The sequence below is a fragment of the Lynx canadensis genome, chromosome C1 (assembly GCF_007474595.2).
Source record: "Lynx canadensis isolate LIC74 chromosome C1, mLynCan4.pri.v2, whole genome shotgun sequence".
Taxonomy (NCBI): domain Eukaryota; kingdom Metazoa; phylum Chordata; class Mammalia; order Carnivora; family Felidae; genus Lynx; species Lynx canadensis.
Window position 1 is genome coordinate 220,298,687 of NC_044310.1, and position 18,488 is coordinate 220,317,174.

An 18,488-nucleotide genomic window follows, 5' to 3' on the forward strand; every position below is an offset into this window, starting at 1 on the left:
TCACGGGGGCCGCAGGGCTGGAGGCTGGCCCCTGTTCACCCACTTCTGTGTGTGTGTGTGTCTCTCTCTCTCTCCCCCCCACCCCATGCAGCCCGGCCACGCCTGTGCAGCTCGGGGCCCTGCCGGAACGGGGGCACGTGCAAGGAGGCAGGCAGCGAATACCACTGCAGCTGCCCCTACCGCTTCACCGGGAGGCACTGCGAGATCGGTGCGCTCCTGCCAGCTGGAGTCAGCCTGGAAGGGCTGGGGGGGGGGCGCAAGGCCCACCAGCTCCGGGGTGTGGGAGGGCCAGGGGAGGGGCGCTGGGCGGTGGGTGCAGGACACCCGACACCCGACTCTGATGGGGCCCCTTCGTTTCCAGGGAAGCCAGACTCATGTGCCTCGGGCCCCTGTCACAATGGCGGCACCTGCTTTCACTACATCGGCAAATACAAGTGCGACTGTCCCCCAGGCTTCTCCGGGCGGCACTGCGAGATAGGTAAGGCGGGTAGAGGCCAGAGGGCCAGGGCACCTGGGGCAGCATGTCCTCCCAGTGGGCAGGGGTGGCCCCGCTGTGGAGGAGTGGGAGGCAGAGCTCCCGTGGAGCCTAGAGGCCGTCGGGGAGGTCCCAGTGATGGTGACCCCTTGTGTCCTTGCAGCCCCGTCCCCCTGTTTCCGGAGCCCCTGCTCGAACGGGGGTACCTGTGAGGACCTAGGCACAGACTTCTCCTGCCGCTGCCGAGCAGGGTACATGGGACGCCGGTGCCAGGCGGGTGAGAGGGCTGGGGGTTGGGGTGGAGGGACGGGATCTCTTCCAAATCCCGAAAGAGCAGAGGAGGGGAGGGGGAAGAAGGAAAATCCGACGGGCGGCCAGCCCTGGAAGTCAAGGCACTTCCACCTGGAAGGGCTGTGCAGGGAGAAGGGTCCTAGGCCCTGTGGCCCAGCGGGGCAGAGGGCAGAGTGGCGGGGCAGAGGGCAGAGGGGAGGGGAGAAGGGTCCCAGACCCTGAGGCCCGGTGGGGCAGAGGCCAGAGCCGGCGGAGAGACCTCCGGCAGACGAATCTCAGTGCAGGACAGGGCCGCTGTGTCCTTACAGAGGTGGACTGCGGCCCCCCAGCGGAGGTGAAGCATGCCACGCTGCGTTTTAACGGCACTCGGCTGGGCTCGGTGGCCCTGTACAAGTGTGACCACGGCTACAGCCTGAGCTCCCCCAACCACGTCCGAGTCTGCCAGCCACAGGGCGTCTGGAGCGAACCTCCACAGTGCCACGGTGATCCGCAGGCCCTCCGGGGCAGGGTGGGCGGGTGGGTGGGCTCAACCGGTGAGGTCCACAACCCCCTCATCGGGGCCACCCAGAGGAGCACAGCAGCCACGGTTCTGACCCTGGTCCTCCCCTTCCTCCCTGCAAAGTCAGGTCACGACCCTGGTGGAGGCGCTGATGACTGTTCACTAAGGGCCTCCCTGTCCTCAGAGCGAGGTGTCCAACTCATATGCCTGCTGTGCAGATGAAGCAGCTCAGACCAGGAGGTGGCCCCAGGGCAGGGTTCTCCAGGGGCAGATTGGGGATTCAGGGCCTATCTCCTGCCTCTGGCCCTGGCCTCCCCCCTGGAAGCAGACCCTCCTTTGAACAAGGCCCCCAGGACACCCACAGCTGGTGGAGGAGGTCCGCTCCAGACAGCGTCACCTCCAGGCTCCCAGAGTGCGCCAGGTGCATGGCCTGGGGGCGGCCCCTGTCTGCCTGACGCCCCTGCAGGCATGGGTCACTTACACAACTGCATGTGTATTCCACTGCATCCCTAACCCTGTCCATCAGAAAATCTGTGTGATGTTAACACATCTTCACAAAGCAAGGAGTTTTAAACAAAGTAGCTCAGGGACCATGACAGCACCCAGAGATGGGGTGGGGGGGGGGGGGGGGCACACAGTGCCGCTCTCTCCCAGCACCCTGCAAAGCCCATGCCGTGCGACCCCACACAGGTGAAGAATTCTGGAGGATGGATGGGGCTGCCTAGCCCCACGTGTCTATGCTTTCCTCCTATCCTTCCAAGCGCACGGGGCTGGTGGTTACCGTCTGGGAGAACACCCCTCTCCAACAATAACGGCAATAAAGTCCAGACAACAAATATTTAGGAGCAAAAGAAAGAAGGTGGACGAGCATAGAAATAGGCATGGCAGATATACAGAAGAGAACATGGCACTGGTCGTAAAAAAACAGGGTCGATAAATCATTTTTAACAAAAGAAAGTGGAAAAAAGAAGACTGAAGAACCCTAACAGTGGAAACAACGGTCACAATTTACAAATGGATGCAGATGAAGTTAATGAGTTGATGGGTCCATTGGAGGAATTTTCCCCCAGAGAAGCAGGGAGGCGTGTGTAGATCAGAGAGAAAATGCAGGCGCTGTGGAGGGTGGAAGCGGACGTGCCAGCACCGAGGCAACGGGAGTCCAAGACGAGAGAAAAATAAAAACACAAGGAAACGTGTGACCAACTGTGGAGCTCAGTTTCCAGAATGACAGGTGAGCCCCACGGCCTGACGGGCCTGGAACATCAAACGGGAGAAAAGAGGAACATTAGCGCATTACAGCCAAATTCAAGATTATCAGAGACAAACAGAAAAAATCCTTAAAATAATGACCACGTGAGCAAGCATGATGGGCTGGCATCAGGGGTCGCAGACGCAGGGCAAGTGCTCGGCACCCGCCAGTTCTCCCCCACGGCGCTTTTACGAAGTGCACGGGAAGCCAGGAGCTGGTCTGGAAAGCAAAGAGAGATCTCATACTCTCCCAAGGCTGAGGTCTCCAGTCTAGCTGGAGGGAGAGGCCTGTCCCAACCCTCAAGCATCTAAAGCCAATCGGGGACTGGCACTAACGAGCACAGTGCACCAGGCCCAGCCCAGCTCACTTCCTGAGGATATCAGAGATCAGCTCCTCAGCCTAGCTGCCCAGCACAGAGTGGAGCAAGCCCATGCTTGGTACGGGGTAGGTATTTTCTGCTTCGGGCTCTCCGGTCTTGTACACAGTATGTGTAAGAAGCAAGAGATCATGACGTATCCTCTCAAGAAGAAACAGGCCTGCGGATGACCCACACGTCTGCATTAGCAGACAAGGACTTTAAAAAAGCCATTATAAATACGTTCAAGAGAAGCAAAAGAGTGAGAGAACAGCACATTTGAGCAGAATAAAGAAAACTTCTTAAAGTAACAAAATTAAAAGTGCAACATCTGAAGTGAAGACTGATTGGATACGCTCACCCATAGGACGGATACAACGGAAGAAAATCATGGACCTCAAGGACAAGTCAACAAAATGATCAAAACTAAAGATCAGAAGAAAAAACGAACTATGAATTACTTATAAATGAATTTTCAGCATTTTTTAACGCTTATTTATTTTTGAGAGAGACAAGAGCACGAGCAGGGGAGGGGCAGAGAGAGGGAGACACGGATTCTGAAGCAGCTCCAGGCTCCAGCTGTCAGCACAGAGCCCGACACGGGGCTCGAACTCATGAACCCCACGATCATGACCTGAGCCGAAGTCAGACGCTTAACTGACTGAGCCGCCAATAAATGGTGCCCCCAATAAATGAATTTTTAAAAAAACAACAGAGCATAAGAAATCTCTGATTTGGAAATATCGCGCAAACAAGCACACAATTGGGAGTCCCAGAAAGAGAGGGAGGAAGAGGCAAAAGAAATATTTGAAGAGATAATGACTGAGTATTTTCTAAAAATGAAGAAATATGTCGACCCACAAATCCAAGAAGCTCAGCAAGTACCACAAGATAAATATTGACATAAATAAACTTAAGACCTAAAAATTTTTATCTAGTCAAATTATTCAAATGTGAGGGCATAATAAAAAATATCCTCTTACAAAAACAGCTTCAGAGGCTGACCAGAAAAGAGTATTGGGGGGTGGGGGGGATAGTTATTCAAATAGTAAGATAAACCTAGAATATTCTGTAAGCAATAGGAGAAGGGAGAATTATCACATACTATAGTAAAGTCTGTCACTATCTAAAAGGAGATAGAAAAAAAAGCAGAAAAAAGTGACAGTTAAGATCATGATAGAAAAAATACAAGTCAATACGAAGGAGCTAAATTTGCCATGTAAGAGATTGCCAGATCTTTTACAGAACAAAATGAAACAAGCTATACTTTCGTAGATGAGACACTCCTAAATCAGAAGAACAACAAAAAAGTACAAGTATGGAAAAAATATCACGTAAATACACATACAGAAATAAAGCCGGTTTAGTTACACTACTATCAGCCACAATAGACTGTCAGACGGAAAGCATCATTAAGAACGAGAGGGTCGGGGCGCCTGGGTGGCGCAGTCGGTTGAGCGTCCGACTTCGGCCAGGTCACGATCTCGCGGTCCATGAGTTCGAGTCCCGCGTCAGGCTCTGGGCTGATGGCTCGGAGCCTGGAGCCTGTTTCCGATTCTGTGTCTCCCTCTCTCTCTGCCCCTCCCCCGTTCATGCTCTGTCTCTCTCTGTCCCAAAAATAAATAAAAACGTTGAAAAACAATTAAAAAAAAAAAAAAAAAAACGAGAGGGTCTCCTCCAATAATTGGTTCAATTCACCAAGAAGATCGTTATAAACATTCCAGCGTCTAATGCAATAGTCTCAATACATACAAAGCAGACATTAACAGACTGCACGAAGAAACTGACAGATTTACCTCAACACTGGGAAATTTTGAACCACCTCCCTCAATTAGTTCGGGTTAAGAAGCCAAAAAAACAATAAGCAAAAAGAAGGTCTGAATATTAGCTAACAATTTGAACTAATTCATTCCCTGAACACACAGAAAATATTACGTTATTAAGAAGAAGAAGATAAATTTTAAATCTCCATGTTTAGATGTTTTTAAAGATACTTTGAACTAACTTATCGGTAGAGGAAATATGGACAGTTACAAATTTTAAGTGAATATTAACGATCATTTTCTATATAGAAACTTGTGTGATGTAGCAAAAGCAGTGCTTCAGGGGAAATGTACAGCTTTATTTTTTTTAAGATTTTATTTTTAAGTAATCTCTACACCCAGTGTTGGGGCTCAAACCCACAACCCCAAGATCAAGAGGTACACACTCTACTGACTGAGCCAGCCAGGCACCCCTAGAAATTTACAGCTTTAAATCCACAATAAGAAAAGTCCAAAAATGAATGAATTAAATGTCTGAGTTTAGAAGTTAGGAAAAGGACAACAAATGATACAAACAAAGTAGAAAGAAAAAGGTAACACAAGAGCCATAATTAACGAAACATAAGTCAAAAGTACAGAGAACACTAAAATCGGTTCTTTGAAAAGCCTATGAAAATGGACAAACTTCGATCAACTGATCAAGAAAAACAAAGAGCACAAATAAAAATCCTTATAAATGACAAAAATTACATAGCCATAGATATAACAGAGATTAAAAAGATAATGAGAATGCCATCAACCAGTCTATACAAATAAATTTGAAACCTTAGCAGAAATGGACATAGTCATAGAAAAATATAACTTACCAAAAAGGACTCAAGGAAATGTAGAAAGCCTACATAATTCTATACAGGTCTAAAGGTATTGAAGCAGCAGTTAAAGCATTTTCCCACAAAGAAACTCCAGGACCAAACAATGTTATAGGTAAATTCTACCAAATTGCCAACCAATAGGTCATTGCATCATCATATAGGCTCTCTGGAGAGTAGAATATAAAGCGTATGTGCCAACCTATTCTATGAGGCCAGTATAATCTCGCTGCCAACACCAGATATGGACAGTGGGAAAAAGTAAGCCATGAGTCTGTTAAACATACGGACATAGATGCAGAAACTCGATGGTCTATGAAGACTATACATACCATTATCAAGCTGGGTTGTTGCCATGAATAGTTCGATATTAGGAAAACCTGCTCTATTAACCAACTGAAGGAGAAAAAGCATGTACGTATCTAAATAAGTGCATAATAAACATTTGGCAAAATTTGTACCCATTCATGAAATAAATTCTTACCAAATAAGGAATAAAAATGTACTTCCTTACCAGATAAAAATAACACACACACACACACACACACACACACACACACACACCTGCAGTGCCATGTGGTATAAAATATATAGGGTTTACTGGAGGAAAAGCTTAAAAGAGAGAAGGAGCAGAATTCACATAACCCCCAAAGTGTGCATCGTCCCACAGAGAGGTGTGCTTAGGCTGGGCACAGCCAGACTGGTCATACTGTGTGTGGCCAAGCTAGAAGACCTCACACCTTTACAGAGGGAGGACTACAGGTTACATCAAGAGAGCTGTGGAACATGAGTGTCCTGACCCTTGTTATACAGAGGTAGGATCTGGAATTCAAAAGCTGTGCTTCTGTTGATCTGACTCAAACACACTGAGCGGCCAACAGGGGGAAGGAAATTAGCTTCTGAAGCAGTTTTACTATGCTTCTCCTCAAACCCCAAGTAAACATTATCCTAAATAGACATTCCTCTTAAAATTGGGGACAAGGATGCCCACTGTCACTAAGCCTCATCAAAATTATATTTCAAGTATTAGCCAGTGCAATAAAGAAAAAGAAACTAAAGTCATGAGAATACTAAATAGGGAGTTAAAATGTCAGTATTTGTAGCTGATAAGGTTGTCTTTAACCTGCAGGCAAACCACTGAAAATGACAGGAAACGTAGTATGTTTAGTGGATATAGATTATTATAACACAATTACATTTTAATACCTCAACAATCGAAAATGTAATTATAAAAAAACCTACGCAGAGAAAACCAATGAAACTGAAAGGTGGTTCCTTGAAAGGCTTGATAAAATTGACAAACCTCTAGCTATACTGATCAAGAAATAAAAACGAAAAATTAGCAATATCAGAATTAAAGAAGTGTCATCACTAAGGATCCTACCAGCATTTAAAGGACAACAAAGAGATATTGTGAACGACAGTAGGCCAATGTACCTGGCAAGGGAAAGAAAAGGGACTACCTTGAAAGACACAAATTACTAGAAATGACAGAAAAATAAATAAAAAATACGAATAGCTCTGTATCTACTAAAGAAATTTAATTCATAATTAAAAACCTTTCTGCAAGAAAATGGCAAGACTGGATCGCTTCATGGATGAATTCTAACAAACACTGAAGGAAAGAATAATACTAACCCTACACAAGCTTTTTTAGAAAATACAGGAGAAAGAGTACTTCTCGATTCATTTTGTGAGACCAGTATTGCCTTGATACAAAAGCAGACAGAAAGGTTATTTTAAAAAATGAAATGAGAGACTAATATTCCTTACCAACATGAGCATAAATATCTTAACAAAGTATTACTAAATCAAACCCAGTGTTACATAAAAAGTATGATATATCATGACCAAGTGGGAGTTATCTCAAGAACACAGGTTGGCTTAATACTTGAAAAATGTAATTCACCATATTAGGATAGGAAGAAGAAAACCATATAGTCATTTCAACAGAAGCAGAAAAATCATTTCAAAATATTCAACTACTGTTTAAGACTCTTACTAAGCTAAGAGTGGAAGGGAAGATCTTTAACCTGATGAGGGCATCCATGAAACACCAACTGCTAACAAAGGACTTCACGGTGGGAGACATCTGGCTGCAATCAGTAACAAGGCAACTGTGTCCGTCTCACCAATTCCTTCCAGCATTGCCCAGGAGTTCCCAGACGGTGCCACAGCCAAGGAAAGGAAATAAAAGTCACATCTACTGGAAAGGAAGGGGACATGATCATGCACATAGGAAATCCTAAGAAATTCTACAAAAGAAGCTATAGAACAAATAAGCAAATTCAAGTGGGTCACAGGACACAGGACGACATTACAGAACCTTGATATTTTCATATTCTGGCAGTGAACACTTGGAAAATAAAATAAAATGAACAATATTGTGTTTAACAGCACCAAAAACATGATACATTTTTACATGTGTGAAATGAATTGTAGACATAAATGTAAAAGCTGAAACTATAAACTTCGACAAGAGCATTGGAGACCGTCTTCTTGACAGCTGGAGTAAAATGGTTATGCATTTGGAAAAATATTACATTGTCCCCTGCTTTTCACCACACACAAGAAATCATTCCAGATTAAGGACTTAAATGTTTTTCTAAAACTATAAAATTTTATGTGGAAAGTATAGGTATCTTTTGGCCTTGGGATTAGGAAAGTTTTCTTAAGCCACAAAAAAGCACTATCAAAGGGGCACCTGGGTGGCTCAGTCAGTTGAGCGTCTGACTTTGACTCAGGTCATGATCTTGCGGTCCGTGAGTTCGAGCCCCGCATCGGGCTCTGTGCTGACAGCTCGGAGCCTGAAGCCTGCTTCGGATTCTGTGTCTCCCTCGCTCTCTCGCTCTCTCTCTCTCTCTCTCTCTCTCTCTCTCTCGCTCTCTGCCCCTCCCCCACTCATGCTCTGTCTCTCTCTCTCTCTCTCTCTCTCTGTCAAAAATAAATAAACATTGAAAAAAAGCACTATCAAAGAAAAAAATGGACAAATTTGACTATATAAATATGAATTTAAAATCATCAGCCCTAAGGAAGAAAGTGAAATATAAGCGACAAACCGGGAAAAGATGTATTTACATAATAAAACTGGTTTCAAGAATACATAAAGAACTCTGTGAATGAATAAGAAAAGAATGATCAACCCAATAGGAAAACTGGCAAAACACCCGAGTAAGCCCTTCATGGACGAGGAGATACTGAAAGCCAACAAAAACAAGGAGAAGTATTAGTAATCAGTGAGCGGCACATCAAAAGCTCACGGAGGCAGTTGACAAACCTAAGAAGCCATCTGCTGGTGAAAACGTGGATGGGCAGGATTTCCTAGCAACGGCTGGAGGGAGTGTAAGTCGGGGGAACACTTTGAAAAGGGTCTAACAGTCTGCCTGTCCAGCTGACCATGCGTATAAGCTGTGTGCCCGTGATTCCACCTGTAGGCTTAGCACACTTATACCAGGAGCTAGGAAAGGGAAAAAAAAAAAAAACAGAAGCAGGTTTCTATCATAACAAAAAGTCCACAACCAACCCAAAGGCCCAGCAAACGGCACCGGACAAAGTATGGTGTGGTCACACCACGGATCCCACCGCCGCCCCCATGTTCACGCAGCAGAAAGCAGAGACCCCGGAGATGCGGAGGCCCCTCACGCCTTCCAAGAGAAGAGTCCCTATACCCCAGTATCTTATCAGTAAAGTTCATATGTAGCACAAACAAACCATACACGTTTAGGTGATTCATAAAAATCGAAACACGGAAGGGGTAACGAGATCGTGGCCCTGAAAATTCCATCCCCGGGGGTGGGCAGGGGCACGTGCCGGTGAGCCGGTGGACACTGTAGCTCCCAGGCGTCATTACTTACTCATCTGCATTTTGAGCAGGAACAGTAAACTTTAAGAAGTTGAAAATTTTGAATTCGGAAGTACGCTTCCCAGTTTAAAAGAAAAAGTGAGCCTGTGGCAAATACTTCAAAGGGAGGGCCCCGTCCCCATTGCGCCGGTTTCACATGGGATTGCTGTGTATCAAACGAACAAGATTGGGCCTGGCCACCCGAGAGCCACTGGGGTGAAGTCCCACACCACCTCTGCGAGCCCTCGGGTCATCATGCGCGCCTGCTGTCCCCGGGCCTGCTGCCACTGCTTCCTCTCCAGGGTGTCCCCCCCCCTGCCTGGTTTCTGGCCTCTCCAGGCACTGAGGGGTGCTGGAGACTTCCGTCTGTCTCCTCGAACAAAGCTGATTTATGTCCATCTTATTCGGCTTCAAGCCACTGCCTCCAATCACAACACTGCTTTATTCTTGGGGTCTCTCCTGGTGCCCGTGCACCGGGGCGCCCCTCCCTCGGAAGCTGGTAGAGCTGCACGGGGGCTCCTGCCAGGTACCTGCGCGTCTGCAGCACAGGGCGCAAAGGGGCCCACTGTGAGCTGAGTAAGACTGCGGGGCGCAGCCCCAGCCCCTCCTGCCCAGGCTGCCGGGCCCACCACTGCCTGCCCTCGGACCCCTGCCTCTCCGACTTCTAGAAAGACAGAGGTTTACAAACATCTCTGCCCCCACCTCCCCAGGGAGACGCACAGCGCAGCTGAACAAGCTGACCTTGACCTCCTCTCGCAGCCCCTCCTTCTGCAGCCTCCGCCTCAGGGGTGGAGGCGGTGGGGTGGAGAGAGTCACATCCTGACCACCCCTGGTCCTGTGCTCCAAGCCAGCAGAGGGAGGGGAGAGGCCTTTGGGGTACACTGACGGACGAGCCCTGTGCCCTCCACACCTAGGTAGGACTCTGACACCGCCCCAGGGAGGGCCAGGCCCAGGATGCCTCCGGGCCCCTGAGAAGCCTGGAAGGGAAATGCTGGAGTGACCTGGGGGTGAGCCTTTGCTGGGCAGACAGCGGAGAGGGTGGGTGTCAGGCTGAAGCCGCAGGGCACACGTGGAACCCTGGGTGTGGTGGAGGCCCGTGGAGAGCCCATGCAGGGCTGTGTCATCCCGTGCAGGGCCCATGTAGGGCCACGCAGCCTCCTATCCTGTCTCTGCAGAGACAGACAAGTGCCCCTGTCTCTGCAGAGACAGATGAGTGCCAAATGCAGCCTTGCAGAAATGGAGGCTCCTGCAGGGACCTCCCGGGGGCCTTTGTCTGCCAGTGCCCCGCAGGCTTCACTGGAGTCCACTGCGAGACAGGTAGGGGCTGCGCTTGGGTGGGTCCCCTGAGCGGCTGGGCCCTCACCCACGATCGCGATGCCCCGGACACCCCGGGGCAAACCTGTTTTCAACAAGCCTAGACCCTGGACCGCTGAGAGGGCAGAGGGAAGGGGCTGGGGCCCATGGCCCAGCTGGACAGGCCCCCTGGTGGGAGGGACCCCAGGGCTGAGGGGGGTTTGCCCAGCCCCCCCCACCTGGCATCTCTCCTCGGTTCCCCTTCCCTTCTTCCCGCTGTCCTCTCCTCCCTCCCCCAGACACCCCCTTGCGGCTCTGGCCGACTCTCTGGGTATTCTCCAGAGGTGGATGCCTGCGACTCCAGCCCCTGCCAGCACGGAGGCCGGTGTGAGAACGGTGGCGGGGCCTACCTGTGCGTCTGCCCAGAGGGCTTCTTCGGCTACCACTGCGAGACAGGTAGGGAGGTGGGGGCAAGTCCCTGCTCCCTCTCCAGCGGCCCCAGCTCCCCCCGGGAGACTCGGGCTGGCCCCTTGTCCAGCCCGGACGGGCGGAGCTCACCACAGCCCCAGAGTCCTCACGGCTCCTTACGGCTGGAGACGCTCCCCACCTTTTCCCCCTTCATAGGACTTGCCACTGTCTGGAGCCGCCTCTTCGATATAACCCCAACTTGCTGACCTCAGCTCTCCTCCTGGGATGGGTGTGTCCTGGGGGCACATCCCGGCCTATCCTGTTCTAGGCCCCAAGCCAGGCCCGGCCGGGGGCACCGCACTGTGTAGGGTGCACGCTGCAGGGCAGCGAGGGCTGTGCTGGGGATGAGGTGTGCCATCCACGCGCTGCAGGGCGGCGGTGGGGAGGGGGCCCGGGCGGAAGCATGGCGGGACCGTTTGCGGCCAGGGGATCTCACCGCGCAGGCTTGGGGTGGGCGGGGGCACACCCGGGAGAGCAAGGTTAGCGGCTGTGATGGTGATGAGGGGACACGTTGGTTGTTTGCCATTGTTTCCTGAGGCTCCACTGGGAACCTGCTGACCCTGGCCCTGGCCTGGGAAGCCCAGGTCCGCGCGGTGCCCGCAGCCCTGGCGCAGAGGGAGGCTGCAGAGGCCTGGGGCCCATGGATGCCCGGCTGCCAGCTGCCCCCCCCAGGAGGGGCCAGCACCGCGCTCGCCCCCGAGTCACCGCCTGCCAGCCCACCTTGGCTTGGAGCAGCAGTGGGACAGCCCGGCTCAGGAGGAAAGACACACTTGCCCAGCCCCTCAGTGGGACCTCCAGCAAGCCCTGCAATCCCCGTCAGACAACGTCCCCTCCTTCACTTCCTAAATCCCTGCCTGTGATGGTACCAGCCACCTCCACCCCACAAACACACCCACACAGGAAGGACAAGGGTCCCGCTGGCGGAGCTGCTAAAACCCCAGCGTTCACCAACACTTTCCCCTCTCCCAGTGAGCGACCCCTGCTTCTCCAGCCCCTGTGGGGGCCGCGGCTACTGCCTGGCCAGCAACGGGTCCCACAGCTGCACCTGCAAAGTGGGCTACACGGGCAAGGACTGCGCCAAAGGTGAGGTGGCAGAGGCACCGGTGTGGGGGGCGGGGCCTCCCTCACCCCTCAGAGGGCACAGGCGCCCCCGGGGACAGGCCACAGTGCTGAGCGGCCCCCCAGAGCAGAGTGTCTAGGCAGCTGCTTACCCAGGCTCTGCCCAAGAAGCAGGGAGGGTTATAAAAATACTCCGGGAGGCATAAATGCAGTCGCAGGTGCGCACGCACCTGAGACCTGGGAGGCACTGGCCAGAGGCTGAGAGAAGAGGTCCATCGCAGGCGACAGGAGCTGGCTCCCCACCCCCGGCAGCTGCCCCACCTCCACCCCCCAGGGTAGCAGGCCCAAGAGCCACCAGGTGAGATATCTGACTGGGGGCCAGGGCTTCCGTGGCCGACAGCTGACCACCCCCTTCCCTTGTTCTCCACCGAAACCCTGAAGAGCTCTTCCCGCCGACGGCCCTCAAGGTGGAGCGAGTGGAGGAGAGTGGGGTGTCCATCTCCTGGCGTCCGCCTGAAGGTCAGGCCGCCAGGCAGATGCTTGACGGCTACGCGGTCACCTACGCCTCCTCGGACGGTGCCTACCGCCGCACAGATTTCGTGGACCGGAGCCGCTCCTCGCACCAGCTCCGGGCCCTGGCAGCCGGCAGAGCCTACAACATCTCCGTGTTCTCCGTCAAGCGCAACGCCAACAACAAGAATGACATCAGCAGGCCGGTGCTGCTCCTCACCCGCACACGTGAGTGCCCGCCTGGACGTGCCTGCTGCCACCTGGAGAGGCACACTGGCCAGGCACCCCGAGGCACCACGGGGACCCTTAACCTGTTCCCTGGGCAGTGGCTAACAGAGATAAGAGCCGGTGACTTAGGAGTGAGGCTAGGGGAGAAGTGGGGGTCTCCCTGAGAAGGCACCTGTGACGAGCCAGCGCATGTTGGGGCGTCCAGGAGGCCACCCCAACATGCTGAGGGGGGAGACGGCAGCTCGGAGGGGCCGGGGAGGGAGCCTGCTGGTGGCGGGTCTAGAGAAGGGGGGGTGGGGCAGAGAGGGTGCCTCTAGTGCCGTTGCAGAGTAGCTGGAAACCTAGCCGAGGGAGACCTCGGGGCCTTAACTGGCTTGCCTGTTTCTGGGCTCTACGGGGGAGGAGCCAATGGTGGGCAGGGGCCAGGGGACCCTGGGGACTTTGGAAGGGGGTGCTGGAGGCTGGAGGGAGGAGTATGGATCAGGCAATGGTCCCTTGGGCAGCACTGAGGGGCCGTGAGGGCAGCCAGTAGGGGTTCAGAGTGTGACCACCACACAAGGGGCTCCGTGCCCACCACACCAGGTGCTGGCACAGGTCAAAGCAGGTGGGCGGGGCCAGCCACAGGAGCGCCGTGAGGCCAGACAGCCATGGCCCACCGGTGGGGACTCTGGCTGGGTAAGGAGGGAGGTGAGGACGCTCAGAGGCATGGAGAGGAACTTAGCGGGAGAAGGGAGGGTGCCCTAACATCACCTGCCAGCCCGAGCCAGACACTAACCCTGAGGACATTGAGGGCCAGGTGAGAGAGGAGATAAGAAACTCAGGACAGGTGTGTCGTGGGAAAGCACAGCCAAGAGGCACCTGCAGCGAACTTGGGCAGCAGGAAGGCCGAGCGAGCTTGCGGGGTGGAGTGGGCTCAGCCTGAGCTTGGCTTCAGGAAGAAGTGGCACCCCTCCCCCTCCCCCATCCGAGTGGGGTCTCCCCAGGAGATCACGGTGGGCAGAGCCAGCACTGCCCGCCAGACCGGGCACCGCACCTGCCCAGGGAGCCAAGGGCTCCCCTCCCAGCTCCCGTGCCGAACCCAGACCCTTCCCTGCGGCAGCCCAGAGCTTTCCCGGCTTCTATGCCCGCTGGCCCAAGCGTCACCCAAACGTTCACGGTCAGTGTGACCAAATCAGACAGACACAGGGGAAGGGGATTCCCAGGGTCCGTGCATGTCCAAACGTGTCTAAGTAGGCAAGACTGCAGGCCTCCGGTGGAGCTGACTGCACCGCCCACCCCAGGCTGGAGTCCGGGGCCTGACGTCCCCTAGTCCCACTGTGGCCAAGGGGTGCACTCAGCAAGCCCAGGTGGGCCTGCACCTCACTTGGGCCACCTCTGTGACCCCCAGCACACTTCCTGAGCCTTGTCTCGTTGTCTCAAGCCCCTGCCCTCCCCTGGAGACGAGGAGGTGCCAGCATCAGCTGAGGGGCCCATTGCCCCCCAGGACCCCGCCCCGTTGAGGGCCTTGAGGTCACCAACGTGACAGCCAGCACCATCTCAGTGCGGTGGGCTCTGCACAGGATCCGTCACGCGACGGTCAGCGGCGTTCGTGTGTCCATCCGGCATCCCGAGGCCCAGGAGGACCAGTCCACCGATATGGACAAGAGCGTGGACAAGTTCACGTTCGGGTGAGAGCACAGGGCCGGCCTTCCCTTCCCTCGGGGCCCCAGAGCTTCCTCCTCTCTCCCTCTGTGTCCTTACCCTGCCATTCCCCAGCTGCCCAGCCTGCCGTGAGAAGCAGGGATGTGTGTGTGTGCGCTCCCCCCGCCCCGGGTCCCCCAGGCACCTGCCCGCCCTGCCTCATCACGGGGCTGCAGAGACTCTCGAAAACTCTGGGAGGTGCTGCCTCCCGCACAGATAAGGAGGGAGACTGGGCCTCCTGGAGGGCAGCACGGCCTGAGTCACACAGGCCCCTCCCCTGAAAGGGAGACGCAGGGCACCCCTGCAGTTGCTTTACGTTTTTATGCTGTTTAAATAATATGGCCAAACCTTAAACTGGGCACAGAACCATCTTATGCGGAACGATTACAAATCAGATGCAAACGGAATTACAAACTAGCTCCGAGCGGCTGAGGACTGGAGTGTGCTCGGACAGCCCGCAGCGAAGGCTCGCACTCCACGGCCTCAGCCCCCAGCGGCCCCGTGGGCCTTCACCAGCCAGAGGGGCTTCCGAGACCTGCTGGGGATGGTGCTGGAAGACAGGAGGGTGGGAAGGAAGACTAGCTGGCCGCGGCCTGGGGTCCCTGTGCCTGCAGCGCGCACACAGCTCTGGTAGAGGACAGGCCCACCTAACTGCCCACACCCGGCAGCAGCGGGCCACGTCGCCAGATCAGCGGCATCCTGCCCAGAGCAGCCACAGGCCACGGCCATGGGGAGGGCTGTCCGGAAGGCAGGCGCTGCAGGGGTCGGGGCAGGAGAGCCAGGCACAGCGCTCAGTCCCCTCTGCACCACCGAGTCGTGTTGCTTCTAGTTTGCGGACTTTCCAACACCGTGTTTTCTATGCCTGCTGTGCTGGAGGCAAGACTCTGCTCTCTTTGTCTCTTAAGTGTTGCTGCGACCTCTCGTGATGTACATCCTGCCCACTTCCAAAGAACAGTGTCACAAAAACACACGTGGGGCCCGGGTGGGCACTTGGTGAGTCAGGGTCCCCGAGACCACCCGGCTCGGTGAGTCACTGGGGGGCCCCCCCAGACTCAGCACAGGCCGCGCTCCCGGCTGGGATTCACAACACAGAAATGGTAGGGCGCGCAGGAAGGGAGAAGTCGGGGGAGCAGGCCTGAGCTCCCGGGCGCCCTCCCTGTGCACTCACACGGGCCACCACCAGGTGCCTGTGAGAGACGCAGCACCCGGGGTTTTAATCGGGGGCTGGGCACGGGGCCCCCCGGGCCTGGCGCAGATTCCGGGTGCCCGGGCGGAAGCGGGTGCTCAGCTCGAACCACGCCGCACAGACCGCACAGACGTCAGGGGGCAGCGAGGTCCTCTGATCCGTGAGTGCCAGCCGCGGGCCACCTGGCGGGCGGGCGTTCCGAGGAGAGCAGCGGGGCCTGCCGGTCAACCCTTTCTGCACAATGACCTCCAAGGGCCCTCCCTTTTCTGGCCTCTCCTGTCTGAACACCAGCCTGGGCACTACAGCCACCTCAGGCAGGCGTGGGCTCTTCTCGACCCTTGCCCTGTTCTAGACAGACAGACCAGGGAGGAGCTCCCACCTGAGGAGCACACAGGTCTCAGCCCACAAATCTGGTCCTTGTGGAGGCCCCCCGGGCCACCTGCAGGACCACTCACACCTCTTCCCCCACCTGTGTGGGAGGAGTCACAGTCTGTAATGGAGTCTCTCCCCCTCCCCTCCCCTCCCGCAGGGCCCTGCTGCCAGGAAGGAGATACACCATCCACGTGACTGCCCTCAGTGGGCTCGGGGGACAGGAGCCTCCCACCGAGAGTCTGGCCTCGGCCCCGCTGCACGTGTGGACGCGTGAGTACAGTGGCATGAGCTCAGCTCTTAAGGGCACTTGGCCAGCCATCACCTCCCTCCAGCCCCAGTCCTACCAAAGTGGCCCTGGTGCCCCAGAGGTCTCTTCCCCTCCAGTGCCAGGGAAGGCGGACTTCCCAGGAAGCCCCCTGCTTGCGCATTCACCCGGCACCCGGATGCTCCTGGGCTCCTACCAGATGGGAGTCACAAGCCAAAGGCCAGAGGGGCACACCGGTGAATGCACACGCTGTCCACTCCTGATCTCCATGGTGTCTCATGGGCAGGAGACCTGGCCCTCACCAGCCCTCCCAGCGCAACGTGTGGGAGGGGGCCAGAGTGCCGTGCGGTCCACACACAAGGGGACCGGTGAGCACGGGGGATGCGTGGTGAGGACGGAAGGTCTGGGCGGGGCCTTGCCCAGCGGGGAGGCATATGGATGGCCCGTGGGGCAAGGGTGATCACAGGCTCAAGTCCTGGCACTGACCCTGAGGCTGGGACCCTGGCCCATTCCCTGCCTGTCTAGCCCAGCCCCTCTTACATGTCCCAGGAGAAGGTGCATATGGCCAGGCTTAGGGGATCAAAAGGAGGACACGCTGACAGGCTGCGCAGGCATGGGGGCCTCCGTGGGTGCACCAGGCAGCATTCTGGGGTGCATCTCGGGCAGGAGGACGTGCTGCTACAGACACCCCTCCACACCATCCTTCAGGACCATAAGGTTGTCCGTAATGACCAGACTTGGCTTCGCACAAGGCTTCGGCAATCCACGTCAGATCTGTAAACGTGGCGGTGGCAGGAGACCCCGCCGGCCCCCGTCACCTCCCTCCCCTGCTCTGTGCCTATCAGGGCCCCTGCCACCAGCAAACCTGACCGCCGCCAGAGTCACGGCCACCTCTGCCCACGTGGTCTGGGACACCCCCACTCCAAGTACCTTGCTGGAGGCATACGTCATCAACGTGACCACCAGCCAGAGCACCAAAAGCCGCTACGTTCCCAACGGAAGGCTGACGTCCTACACGGTGAGGGACCTGCTGCCAGGGCGGCGGTACCAGCTCTCGGTGACAGCCGTGCAGAGCGCAGAGGGCGACCAACTGCACAGTGAGCCTGCTCACCTCTACATCATCACCTGTGAGTGCAGCCCTACCAGGGCTGGGGGGAGGGGACGGCCACACACACAAGGCCCCGTGGTCTGCTCAGGACCCGTGGGGCCATGGTGAGTGCAGCCTGGCCCCTGGTGCTCCCCGTGGGCCACCAGCAGGGCAGCGGCCTGGGCTGCCATCCCTGGGGAGTGGTGTCCTGGCCCAGGAGACGGCCCAGCCCCAGGACCCTCTCCCGGCACAGACCACAACTGACCCACGGACATCAGACAGACAACCTCAAAACAGGACTGTGTTAACGCAGGAGAATTGGGGGTGTGAAAATCGGTGGGGGAGGAAGGACTTGTGTGCGGTTGGCACAAGGTCAGTACACTAGGAATTTGGAGACACAAGCATCTTGCTCCTCACCTTGTCCCCGGGGCGTGGCCGTGCAGCCAGGCCTCACCCGTGAGGAGCCGATGGACAGAAGCATGGGAGAGAGAAAGGCCCAGGATGGCCACAGGAAGGGGAGCCTGGGGGAGGCCCAGACAGATGGACGGTGGGAAGAGCTCAGGAACGCAGAGTCTCAGAGAGGCCACATGGAGGACGTGGCCCGCAGGGTCGCCCAGGTCCCTCACAACCCTGCTCACGTTCTCAAGCTGTAGGAAGACGGTACATCCGGACAGGTGCTGCAGTGAGGGCAACGAAGGGAGAAGAAAGAACAGTGGGGTGGACAGTGGCTGAGGCAGAACAGAGCCCCAGAGAGCAGACACGCGGGCACCACGCAGGAGGTGGACGCTTGCTCCGAGAGGTTCAGACCCAGCACGGCTGCATGCACCTGCCCAAGGGAGGGCTGAAGGGCACAGTCAGGCGACAAGGACCCACGGAGGCGCCTAGTCCTCCCGCTCTGGGCGTGTGCAGGGTGGGGGCCTCGCTGAGGTGTCCCGTCAGGTCTGAGTGGCTGGCCGTGTCCTGCAGAGCGAGAGCCTGGGCCCAAGGTGGGCCAGGAC

The 18,488-nt window shown here is 55.3% G+C and overlaps 1 protein-coding gene across 1 annotated transcript in view; it reads left to right on the top strand.

Moving 5' to 3' along the window:
• Positions 1–18,488, top strand: part of SNED1 (sushi, nidogen and EGF like domains 1) — an 87,027-nt gene that overhangs the window by 49,360 nt on the left and 19,179 nt on the right. Inside the window, exons 13-23 of the mRNA XM_030327595.1 lie at positions 92–208; positions 362–478; positions 639–752; positions 1,075–1,248; positions 10,546–10,659; positions 10,978–11,091; positions 12,073–12,186; positions 12,604–12,900; positions 14,384–14,567; positions 16,296–16,408; positions 17,249–17,530. Coding sequence (XP_030183455.1) covers positions 92–208; positions 362–478; positions 639–752; positions 1,075–1,248; positions 10,546–10,659; positions 10,978–11,091; positions 12,073–12,186; positions 12,604–12,900; positions 14,384–14,567; positions 16,296–16,408; positions 17,249–17,530 — 1,740 coding nt within the window. The remainder of the gene's footprint in view (positions 1–91; positions 209–361; positions 479–638; positions 753–1,074; positions 1,249–10,545; positions 10,660–10,977; positions 11,092–12,072; positions 12,187–12,603; positions 12,901–14,383; positions 14,568–16,295; positions 16,409–17,248; positions 17,531–18,488) is intronic.